General features: G+C 28.4%; 1 protein-coding gene across 4 annotated transcripts in view; it reads right to left on the reverse strand.

Annotated features, from left to right (window-relative positions):
• The window catches only part of LOC122631286 (interleukin-1 receptor accessory protein-like 1-B), a 193,240-nt gene that overhangs the window by 40,987 nt on the left and 140,380 nt on the right, over positions 1–11,873 (reverse strand). For all 4 annotated transcript variants that reach the window (XM_043816800.1, XM_043816798.1, XM_043816797.1 and 1 more), the window contains exon 4: positions 369–582. In XM_043816800.1, the coding sequence (XP_043672735.1) occupies positions 369–582 (214 nt within the window). The remainder of the gene's footprint in view (positions 1–368; positions 583–11,873) is intronic.

Here is an 11,873-nt window from a genome sequence, read left to right on the forward strand (position 1 = left end):
ATTTTCATTATATCATAAATATATTACAAACATATTTATCTTGTTTGTAGCAACACATTATACATATATTCTAAAGATCATTTCTAAATTGAATGTCTTAACAAACAATATTCTTTCTATATTTTATATTCTTATGCATTATATATTTTCATTATATTATAAATATATTATAAACATATTTATCTTGTTTGTAGTAATACACTATATGTTATTCTCTTTGTCGAAACATAATAGTCATATGCTTTAAACATCATCTCCAAACTTGAACGTCTTTGCAAACAAAGTTCTACATATTCCTATACCCACACACATACGTATACATGTATGTGTATGTAGTATATATATATATATATATTTAGTGGACTTACCTGGATACTCTATGCTGTGCTATCCTACCATGGCTTGGTAAGGTTACGTTACTGTCGCTTTTCGACCAGGTCACGGAGTTTTTGGCATCAGGAAGTTCCACTTTACCGAGATAAGCTTCGCAGAAGAGTCTTGCAGCACCGCCCAAAGGAACCAATTGCGATGCCGGCCTGTAAGTGGGCAATGGCTTTCCCGTGTAACCACCCGACTCCTCTCCTGAAAGCAAACGAGAAGAGATGCAAACAAGGTGAGAGGAGTACTGAGACTTATCTAGCTACTGAAGTAACCAGAGAGAAGAGAAATATGCTTTAAGGTGATTCGACTACTCGTGAATTAAGAAAGGACGACGACGACTAAGACGACGACGACGACGACGGAGTACTGGATAGCTCGTCGTTTAATTTACGTTTTACTACTTTGCCTATTTATCTTTCTCTCTTTCTCTTTCTCTATATTTTTTTTTTTCATTATCTCATTTTATTTAATTTATTATCTTTTATTATTGGTTTCGTATTATTATTTTTTTGTCCTTTTTGCGAGATCCACTTAGGTTTATATATATATTTATATATATTTTTATCGAGAAGTGATTTTTTTTTTTTTTCTATAAGAAGTCGTTTAATTTACGTTTTACTACTTTACCTATCTCTTTCTCTCTCTCAGTCTTTTTCTATTTTCTTTTTCATCATCTGATTTTATTTTATTTATTATTTCTTTTCGCTCCTTTTGCGAGATCCATTTAGCTATACGTATTTTTATTAAGAAATGATTTCTTTTTCTAAAAGAGCAATTTCCCTTTGATCAATTTTACTCTATATGTATGTATGTATATGTATATATATATATATATATATATATATATATATATATATATATATATAAGCCGATTAATCAAAAAAGAAAAGAAAAGGACGAAAAAAAATAACAAGTTTCCTTTCGCGTTCCCATGAATATTTTACAATTTATTATTTTCTTTCGATGTTACCATTCTTCCAATACGAAATACATTTTTATATTCTTCTTGTAAAACATTATACGAGACTGATAACAATGTGTTATCACTTTACTCCCCAACTCGCTATCCCACCTATCACCACTTCGCTGGATGCGCACACGTTGAAATTTCATTCGGTAGGATGTCCACATTTGCATCGTTTCAACCCGAAGGATAGACTCGTTCTAATGGAATTCTGATGCGATTAACTATTTAAAAAGCTATCGAATCGATTTCCGAAATGCTTTCGAAAGGGCTTAATGTAGGAGAAACGGAATTTGCGATATATAGTCCGGTGGAAGCATTCGAGCGAGAATTATGTGATCTTCGATTTGATCTCGTTTGGAAGTTGGGTAACAAAAAAAAAAAAAAAAGGAAAAGAAATGGAGAGAGGTAGATAGAGATAGAAAAAGCAGAAAAAGTATGCGAGTTTAGAAAGAGATAATCGAATTGCTATCGAACAATGAGATAAATTTTTTAATATGCAAATATGTACGGATTTTATTCAGTTCGTTTTACATTCGTTCCTTCTTTTTCATATTTATATTAAAAAAAATAATAATAAATAAATAAATAAATAAATAAATAAATAAAAAAGAAGCAAAAGAAAATAAAAAGAACGTACATTGTTTTCGAAGGGACATGAAAATATTCGAGAATAAGATAGCAAAGAAAAATGTATGAAACAAAACAAATAATTAAATGAAAAATGAAAGTTTTAAAAAAGGACAAAAATCTTTAAGAAAAACATTTTCGAAAAAGAAGAAGAAAATTGTTTCGTTAAAACTACAATTACATTAAAAAAAAAAAAAAAAAAAGTAGAATCACAATCAATAATCTAATAGGAGACCAGAATTAAACTCGATAGATCGATATGATTATTGTTGTACAATAAAACTATAGCTTAATAACAGACGTTTCGTTTACGACGAATGTGAATTTTCAAACAGCTTAGGGATACGACACGACGGTTTATTGGAATATTTGGTAGTGCGCAGCTCACGTTTCGAAACTATTCGTGGAGCTAAATATCGGAATATGCGAGAGCGAGCGAATGGGGAGGAACCCTTTACTGTATACGAATTTTCGTGGTTTTAACGAAGATTAAATCGGTGCCATAGAATTCAGCATCGAATTTCTCAACGTTAGAGGAGATTCGTGGATTAGATTGTTCAAGTTAGAATTTCTCTCTCTCTCTCTCTCTCTCTCTCTCTCTCTCTCTCTCTCTCTCTCTCTCTTTCTCTCTCTCTTTCTCTCTTTCTCTTTTATAGTTCTGGATAACGTTTCAATCGATTTTTATTTCTTCGAAGAAATCGAGTTATATTTGAATTAACGAATTGATCATTGTCAACGATTTTTGATCAAAATAACATTGAAATAGACTTTCATAGAAAACTTTGATTGCAAAAATGAAAACAAAGAATAAAAAATAAAAATAAAAATTGTCCATTTTAATCATTAATTCGTTAATTATCAAAATTAGTCGAGAAAGATTCAAGAGCAAGTAAAACAGAGAAAGGAAAAAATAAATAAATAAACGAATAAATCAAACAAACGAATAATAAACATTTTTAAGAAAATGTTTAAACTAAAAAAAAAAAAAAATGTTAAAATAAACAAATGTAACGTATCATTTGAATTGTCGATTGTTTAATAACTGTTTTATTGATTATTATAAAACTGAAATTGTATCGTGAAAGATCGAATTTTCTTTTCTCCGTCTTTTGCTATTTCTTTTTCTTTCTGTCTTTGGAATAGACGTTAATCGTAATCACGTTTAGAATACACGTCTCGAGAAAGCAGGGACGCGTTTTCTTAAACGTGGCACGTGGCACGTAGAGTCACGCGTATACGAAACCCCTTCAGCGACGTTTAACCCTAAATGCTTGGTGCCAAGGCACGTGCACTCCTAGTAGCTCTTTCAATTCACAAGAGACCACACGATTGCTCGTTTCCTACTACGATTCGAACATAACAAATACATGTCTATATCACGAGTGAAAGAATTCTACGAAAGGATTGTGATTTGTATTTTTTCTACATCGATCTGTCGCATTAGTTTTACAAATTTTGATTCATTTAACATTTCATTTACGATCTCAACAAATTATCCATATATATATATATATATATGTATGTATATATTACATGGATAATTTATATTTAAATCAAAATTTAGTTTAACACAAAGTAATATATAAGAATTTAATAATATCTTTAATTCATATAAAATAATTTAATTATATATAATTTAATTAATAATATATAATTAATTCATGTAAAATAATAATATATTTAATTTTATTTCAAGTTCGTTTACAATTTCATTATATAACTTTATAGAATCTTGTCATATGATCATTACGAATTTGATTATATTTTGTTAGAGTTTAAAAATTTTGAAAGATTTTTTGTTCATTGCATATGAAGTGTTTTATATTCTCGTAATAATCGTTATAAATTTTTATTTAGAAGTTTCAAGAATACATAATTTTTATTTTGTATAATATATGAACGATTTTGTCTAATAATAAAATGATGAAATATATGTGATAAATAAAATGAATGTTTTTCTTTTTTTTTTTTTTTCGATATTCTCTTAACGACGTTTAAAGACGTACATACGCATTCTAAATAGATGGAATGATGTCTTAGGAACAAGTAAGTAGAGGTAACATGATAGAAAATCATCCAGGCGTTCTATCTAACGGGTATCTAGTATCTAGAAACAACGAAGCGAAGTTAAAGAGCTTTCGACTCGATTATCGATTTTTGACATTCGTGTTACTTATCTACATAACACATATAGACACGCATACATACATGTAGTAGATGTGAAGCGTTCAGAATATATACTCGATCCTACGTTAATGTATGCGAGAATTCGTCAGATGCATCGTGTGTTTTCTTCGTAGAAGCAAATACATCGTAGTAAACTTCGAAGTTGAAAATACTTTTCGTGAGAAAACACCCGTTAGATCTTTCCGGATAGACTTTGAGTTCGGTTCTCGTTAAATATAAATTACTACTTAAGTATAAGCATCACACACACACACGCGCGCGCGCGCGCGCGTATGTATGTATATATGTATGTATGTATGTATGTATGTATGTATGTATGTATGTATGTATGTATGTATGTATGTATGTATGTATGTATGTATGTATGTATGTATGTATGTATGTATGTATGTATGTATGTATGTATGTATGTATATATGTATGTATGTATATATGTATGTATGTATGTAGACAAATATGTATGTACATAAGATCGATTTTCTAACAAAATGAAAGTTTTATAAACTTGACGAGAGTTTCCCACTTGACGATATTCAAACGAGAAGAGCACTTAATTAAGAAACATACTTTATAAGAATGAAAGGAGAGAGAGAAAGAGAAAGCATATCAAAAAGATTTAAGAAAATTTATTAGAAAAATTTAAAGTTATAATTATTGTATACGATACACCCTTCCTTTTTTCATATAAAAATTTTTTTTTAATTCAATAATAATACTAATAATAATTAACATTGTTCGATTGTATTATCTTTTTCAAATTAATTGATGAATTGTTAAAATAGTCTTTTTTTATCGATCTGATAAGAGACCTTTAGTTTTAGATAAGGTTAGATTAGGGGATGAAAACAAGTCAGTTAGTTAATATTGTTCGAATGATCGTTCCACGAAAATTTGTCAAGATTAGATCGTTTCAATGTTTCCAAAGATAAATTATACGTTCGTCATTTTTATAATCGAAATGATGGAAAAAAAACTTGAAAAGAGAAAAATGAAGATAGATAAGTAAAATATCCTCGACAAATTCTTCTTTAGTTATAGAATTTTTTTTAAATATTATCATATCGAGATTAATTGAAAATATATAAGGATTTTAATAGAAATTATATTTTTGAATATGATCGTATTCTTTCATTTAAGGATCAACTCAAGCGAGTTTTAACTTCAATTTATCGAAAACGGATTTATATGTCAAGTAAGTGAGTGAGTGAGTGTGCGTGTATTCGTGTGTGTGTAAGAGAGGGGGAGAGAGAGAGAAGGAATGATAACGCGAAAATATAGTGATGCAAAAATTCCGACAAAAAAAGAGAAAAAAAAGGAAAAAAAAAAGAAGAAGAAAAAAAAATTGGAAGTCACTCTAATGGGTTTCAGTCTCTGGAGTAGGTGAGGAGCGGAGTAGAGGGATAGTGATGGCAATGGTGTGTTTGTGTGGGGTGAAAGAGAGAAAAAGGCCTGTCCAACTTCGGCCTTCGTCGTTGTTCCTATTCGTTTCGCTAATTGCCACGAAAAAAGTTTACCCGCTTATCTACGCGTTGTCCTTACGCGAACAAACGACGAGTTTGGTCTCTCTCTCTGTTTTTTTTTTTTGTTTCAAACATCCCCATTCTTCTCCTCTCCTCTCTTTTCCTCCTTCTGTCTCTATCTCTTCCTCTTAGGTCAATTATATATATATATATACATCATTTATATATATATATATTTTATATATGTATATCATTTTATATATATTATATATATCATTTATATGTATAATTTATATATTTATAAATATATAATTTTATATATATGTATTTATATATGTATATTATTCATATATATTATAATACATATAAATATATATATATATATAAATTTATAGATATATATGTTTTTTCTTTTTTCAATGAAATCTTTCAAATATAATTATTTCTTTCCTCGAGGCTCATTCAATGGGAAATAATCTTTTTAATTTTGACAGAATTATTTTTTATTATTATAAATAATTTCCTTTTTATTTTCATGTTGTTGCTAATATTATTATTGTTATTATTTTTTCTTTTTATTTTATTTATTATAAAAGAAAAAGAAAAATACGTATGTGTGTATATATATATATATATGTACGTGTACGTGTATGTATACTTTTATAAAAAAATAATTACCAAATACGTCTCTTTTGATTAATCATATCTTTTTTGATTAATAAATCATTATATATGTATGTATAGTATACGTAATTGTATTTTTTTAAAAAAAACGAAGTAAGTTATCAACACTTAACCTTGAGTTATTTTCTAATTGCACAATTACATTATTTCTGATTAATAAATTACTATACATAAGATAATTATATTAATGTTATACAATAAACAATTTATATCGTCATTCTGATCGATATTTTAACCTAAAACAATTTCAAAACTCCACAGTTAAATACCATTAAACAAAAAGAAATTTTTTTTCACATAACAAATCACGATAAATATAATATTACATTATTTCATAGAACGAAACGACTCATATCTCGAATCGTATTCATTTCGCATTTCGATTTGTATTCGTAATTGCATTTTCTCTTACGAATAAAAAAGAATTAAACAAATCAAAAACAAAGAAAAGAAAAGAAAAAGAAGAGAGAGAGAGAGACAAATAAAAGAGAAAAAAGGTAAAAGAATCAAGAAATTCATTATGGAAAATCAGAAGTTACGAGAGTTAAACCAGTTGTATTTAAATTCTGATTACGATTTAAAAAATAAAAATGAGGATGGTACTTAACCGGCATACATATATCTAAAACAAACCACTAAACGATTCATAATGTGACATAGAAAGTAACAGTACCAACGGCAGAAACTCGAGACTGTAATTTCGGTGAGAAAATGGCACAGTGCGATTAAGTTAACTCATCGTTTTGCGAGTTCTCGCAAAAACGTACTTAGAGGATCGTTCTCTCTCTCTCTCTCTCTCTCTCTCTCTCTCTCTCTCTCTCTCTCTCTTTGTGTCTCTTTTCAACATAAGTATCTAAGAAAATAATGGGTCAGACCGTGAAGTTAATGCGGTAAACTTTTTAACGAGATTAACTCGGACGGCGCACTTCCAAGAAGTGATTTTCACCTCGTCGAGTGTGTCCACAAGTTATTCGCAAATAGGGTACTTACATAAACGCGTTTATCTCGTTAATTTGACTAGATTTAAAATGGTTATTTCAAAGGAAAGTCGACGAAATCGTTTCACCTTTCATCATTCCTATCGTTTCGAAATCATTCTTTTTTTTTCTTTTTTGATTAATCGATAGTTTGATTAATCGACGTAATGTTTTTACAACAACATATAAGGTTTCTACTCGGACGATAGGTGTTGTGATAATAATTATGTTTTTTTTTTTTTAATGTTTTATTTGTATTTCTTCATCTTTTTTTATTTCTTTAATTTCTTTATTTATTTTTTTTATTTACGATTATACTTGTATCGTATTACGATAGTACATTTATTCAATATATTAATATCGTTAGGTATTATATAATAGAAAAATGTTATAAAAAAATTATATTAATTATGATACCTATAATATACGTAATAATTTAATTAATTAAGCATTGAATTGTAATTATATTTGTGATTATCTTTCTCTTTTATTTCTCTTTTTGTAAATATTTTTCAATAAATTTATAAATTCTGTACTTAGAATTATTCGATGATTTCTTGTAAAATTGTCGAACGTCTTTCAACTTACAATGCAATTTTTTGTATTACGATTTTTTTTTCTTTCTTCTTCTTTTTCTTCTCTTCCTTTTCTACTTATATTTTTGACGATTTATCCACGCTCGAAATTACATCGAGAAGATCATCGTCGATCTTTACGAGAAATCCGTAGCTTTTCACCCAAAAAGAACTTGAAACTCCGAACAGGAAGATAAAAGAACCTTCGAAGAGATCCAATAAAGCCACGAGGATTGATTCGATCGAGAAAGGATCGAAGAAGGATTTTCGAACGAAAGAAAATCGAATCTCTTTCTTTCTTTCTTTATTTCTCTTCCTCTCTCTTTCTCTCCATCTCTTTCTCTCTGTCTCTCTCTCTCTCTCTCTCTCTCTCTCTCTCTCTCTCTCTCTCCCGATTTTCGTGAAAATAACTCGATTTTTGAAGTTCGAAGTAATTTTTCAAATCATTTCTCTTAAAATATATCGTCATAAAAATAACTAAAAAACATTTTTATGATTCTAACGAAAAGAAAAATGTATCAACTATACCTATACATAAATGTATTGTATAATACAAATGAAAATAGAAGAGAAAGTTTCTAGAAAGTATTTCAAACGATTCTTAGATATCAATCCATTTAAATGCATATAAATTTAAAGGATTTTGAGAAATAGGAAAGAGAGAGAGAGAGAGAGAGAGAGAGAGAGAGAGAGAGAGAGAGAGAGAGAGAGAGAGAGAGAGAGAGAGAGAGAGAGAGAGAGAGAGAGAGAGAGAGAGAGAGAGAGAGAGAGAGAGAAACAAAACGATAGCCCATCAGTTTTATGACTCTTATCGAAAAATGATATGTAACAACAAATTATCTTATATATACGAGTAAATATATTTTCGTCTTGAAGAAAAATTTCCTAAAAAGGATTTCGAACGATTCTAAATATCTATCCATTTAAATGGAAACAGATTTAAAGGATTCTAAAGAAATAGAGAGAGAGAGAGAGAGAGAGAGAGAGAGAGAGAGAGAGAGAGAGAGAGAGAGAGAGAGAGAGAGAGAGAGAGAGAGAGAGAGAGAGAGAGAGAGAGAGAGAGAGAGAGGAAGAAAACGATAGAAATTCGTGAGTACAATAGAGGAAGAGAGAAGAATGGAGGAAAGATAAGAACGATCGAAAAGGTCGAGGTCGAGTCTCTTTGACCAGAAAACGTTCCCTATCGCTTTTCGTACCGCATGTTCCAGGTATTAAACCTTCGACTAAGAGGATGAGTTACCGATGCAAGAAGATCGAGATATGAGAGAGAAAGAGAGAGAGAGAGAGAGAGAGAGAGAGAGAGAGAGAGACAGAGAGAGAGACAGACAGAAAAAAGTGAGAAAAAAAGAGAAAGACAGAAAGTAAAAGAAAATACATGTATGTATATATGTATGTATATTTGTATGTATTTATGTACTTAAAGACGAAGAACGATGTACAGAGAGAGAAAGAGAGAGAGAGAGAGAGAGAGAGAGAGAGAGAGAGAAAGTATAATAGAAAATACATGTATGCATGTATATATATGTACATACATACATATGTACTTATGTACATACTCGAAGACGAAGAACGGAACACAAACGTGTTGGCAGCATTCGTTTCACCGATAACGTCGACCCTAGTTTTTCCTAGTAAAGATTAGAGTACCGCAAGACGACAGTTTAACTTTATCTCAAAAGGCATTATCTCATCTTTCTACAAACTGGATATCGCTAATTCGCCCTGTCTCGTCTCGGATCGCGAGAAAATGAGATTATCGATATACCACGAACGAACATGATTCATTCGTCGCGTATCGACGTGTTGTGCGTAGACATTAGATATATATTTTTCTTTAAACGATAACATGAATCAATCGTTTAATGTTTCTCTGTGTGTGTGTGTGTGTGTATTTACATAGGGAGAGGATGAGTTGGACTCATAAATAAGTTATAAGTTAAAAAGTTTTGTTACGATATAAAGTGATACTTATTTATGAATCAATCCAATGCAAAACATACAAAAATATTACAAATTCTGATTATAAAATATATTTATTCAATTGATTCATAAATAAGTGCCGTTTTATTATTATTATAAATTATTTATTTACGATTTTAGTTATTTATGAATCAATTTAATAGAACTATGATATATGTTTCAATGATCGGAGCGATATAAATCTGATCATAGATCGATCATTCATCGATTGTCGTATTCTTTCAAGATTTTCGTTTGTAATATTTACATGATTTTTTTATGAAATTATTCTTTTCTTTTTAATTCTTATCTTCCTTTTATCTTTCATCTTTCATCTTTTTCTTTTCTCTTTTTTTTTTTTTTTAAATTCTAACATCATTTAATTTCAAAACATAGAGATACTTAAAGTCGTTTAGATTTTGTGGTAACACCCTATAGAACGCATCTAACGTGTTCGTGTGTATGAGACTCTAAGAGAAATTGTTTTGCGATTTATCGCGTCAACATGATTTATTATATTTCGCACGAATTTTCCATGACGTTTTTCTTAACAGATCTTATAACGTTCGAGAGGCAGAATGTGATAAATTGAATAGGTTCAAGAATAATAGATAAGTTAACAGGTAAATTATAGTATATCGCTATAAATGAAAAATAATTTTTTTCGAATTGATGTGTCTGTACATTTATATATTACAGAATTATATTACGATTTTGTTTTCTTTTTTAATAAAAGTTAATAGAATAAACATATACGTATGTCTATTTCGCAATTCAAGAAAATAAATTTGGAAACGTTACTAACGCATTAATTATTTATTTGATTATATAAATTATTCGCATTATACAAGCACAAGCTGATCGCTTTATTAAAATATATTTCAAAATTTACTATTCATTTATTTGTACTTATATATCACATGTATAACGTAACAGATAAATATGTATTATATTTTCAATATAATATTATATAATTAATTTCTTTATTGTAAAATAATTCTTTTCTTCTTTCTTTTTTTTTTTCAATTTTCTTTTAGTATACTCTGTTAACACGAGCTAATAATTTCTTTTTATCGTTTCGAAATTTCGCAAAAATGATATGAGCAACGATTATTGTAATCATTAATACATACATACATACATACATACATACATACATGCATACATACACATATACATATATATAGATATATAGAAGCTTTATCTGTTTGACCTACACTCACGTGTTTTACTTTAAAAGCACGTCGTAAGCATGCAGATAACCAACACATGGGAAATGCAATTAGCTTGGATAATATCGATTACGCTTCAAGAACTCTACTGTTCTCCTTCTCGACGATTTACGAGCTTGTATATTCGATTTAATTGAATCGTTCTATATAATATTACCATTCATGATGACTTTATTATATAATAACGAATTAGAAATTAATATTAATGAACATTATGTTGTTATATTAAACGAACGAACGAATCGAATGCATATTCAAATTCATTGCAAATTCTAATTGAACATAAATTACCAAATAATATGTAAATTAAAATTTATTAATTACTCCTACTGATTTGCTAAATGTATCAGTTAAAAAAAGATAAAATATTATTATTATTATTAATATTATTATTATTACTATATAAATGAAAGTTGAAATTATGTCATGACTTTTTAATAATTTGAATTAAAAATATATTCACAAATATCGTTACAAGATAACATATCAAATTGAAATGTACAATTTAATTTGATTAACTCGCGACAATTTATCTGTTATAAGTTTTAAAAAAATAATAAATATTACATTATCGTTATTATACACGCAATGAACTAGTTAAGAATTTTGTCTTGAAGTTAATAAAAATAATTTCTAATGTGGCTTAAAAAATCTAAGTTAAAATTAAATTAATGATAATAATGCATTTTTATCAATCTACTTATTGGATTCTTAATTAAATTAAATTACACATTATATATGTTCAATATTATTAATTTATATATATATAAATATACACACACATATATATATATGTATATACATATAATATAATTTGTATATAA

Source organism: Vespula pensylvanica, chromosome 8 (assembly GCF_014466175.1).
Source record: "Vespula pensylvanica isolate Volc-1 chromosome 8, ASM1446617v1, whole genome shotgun sequence".
Lineage (NCBI taxonomy): Eukaryota > Metazoa > Arthropoda > Insecta > Hymenoptera > Vespidae > Vespula > Vespula pensylvanica.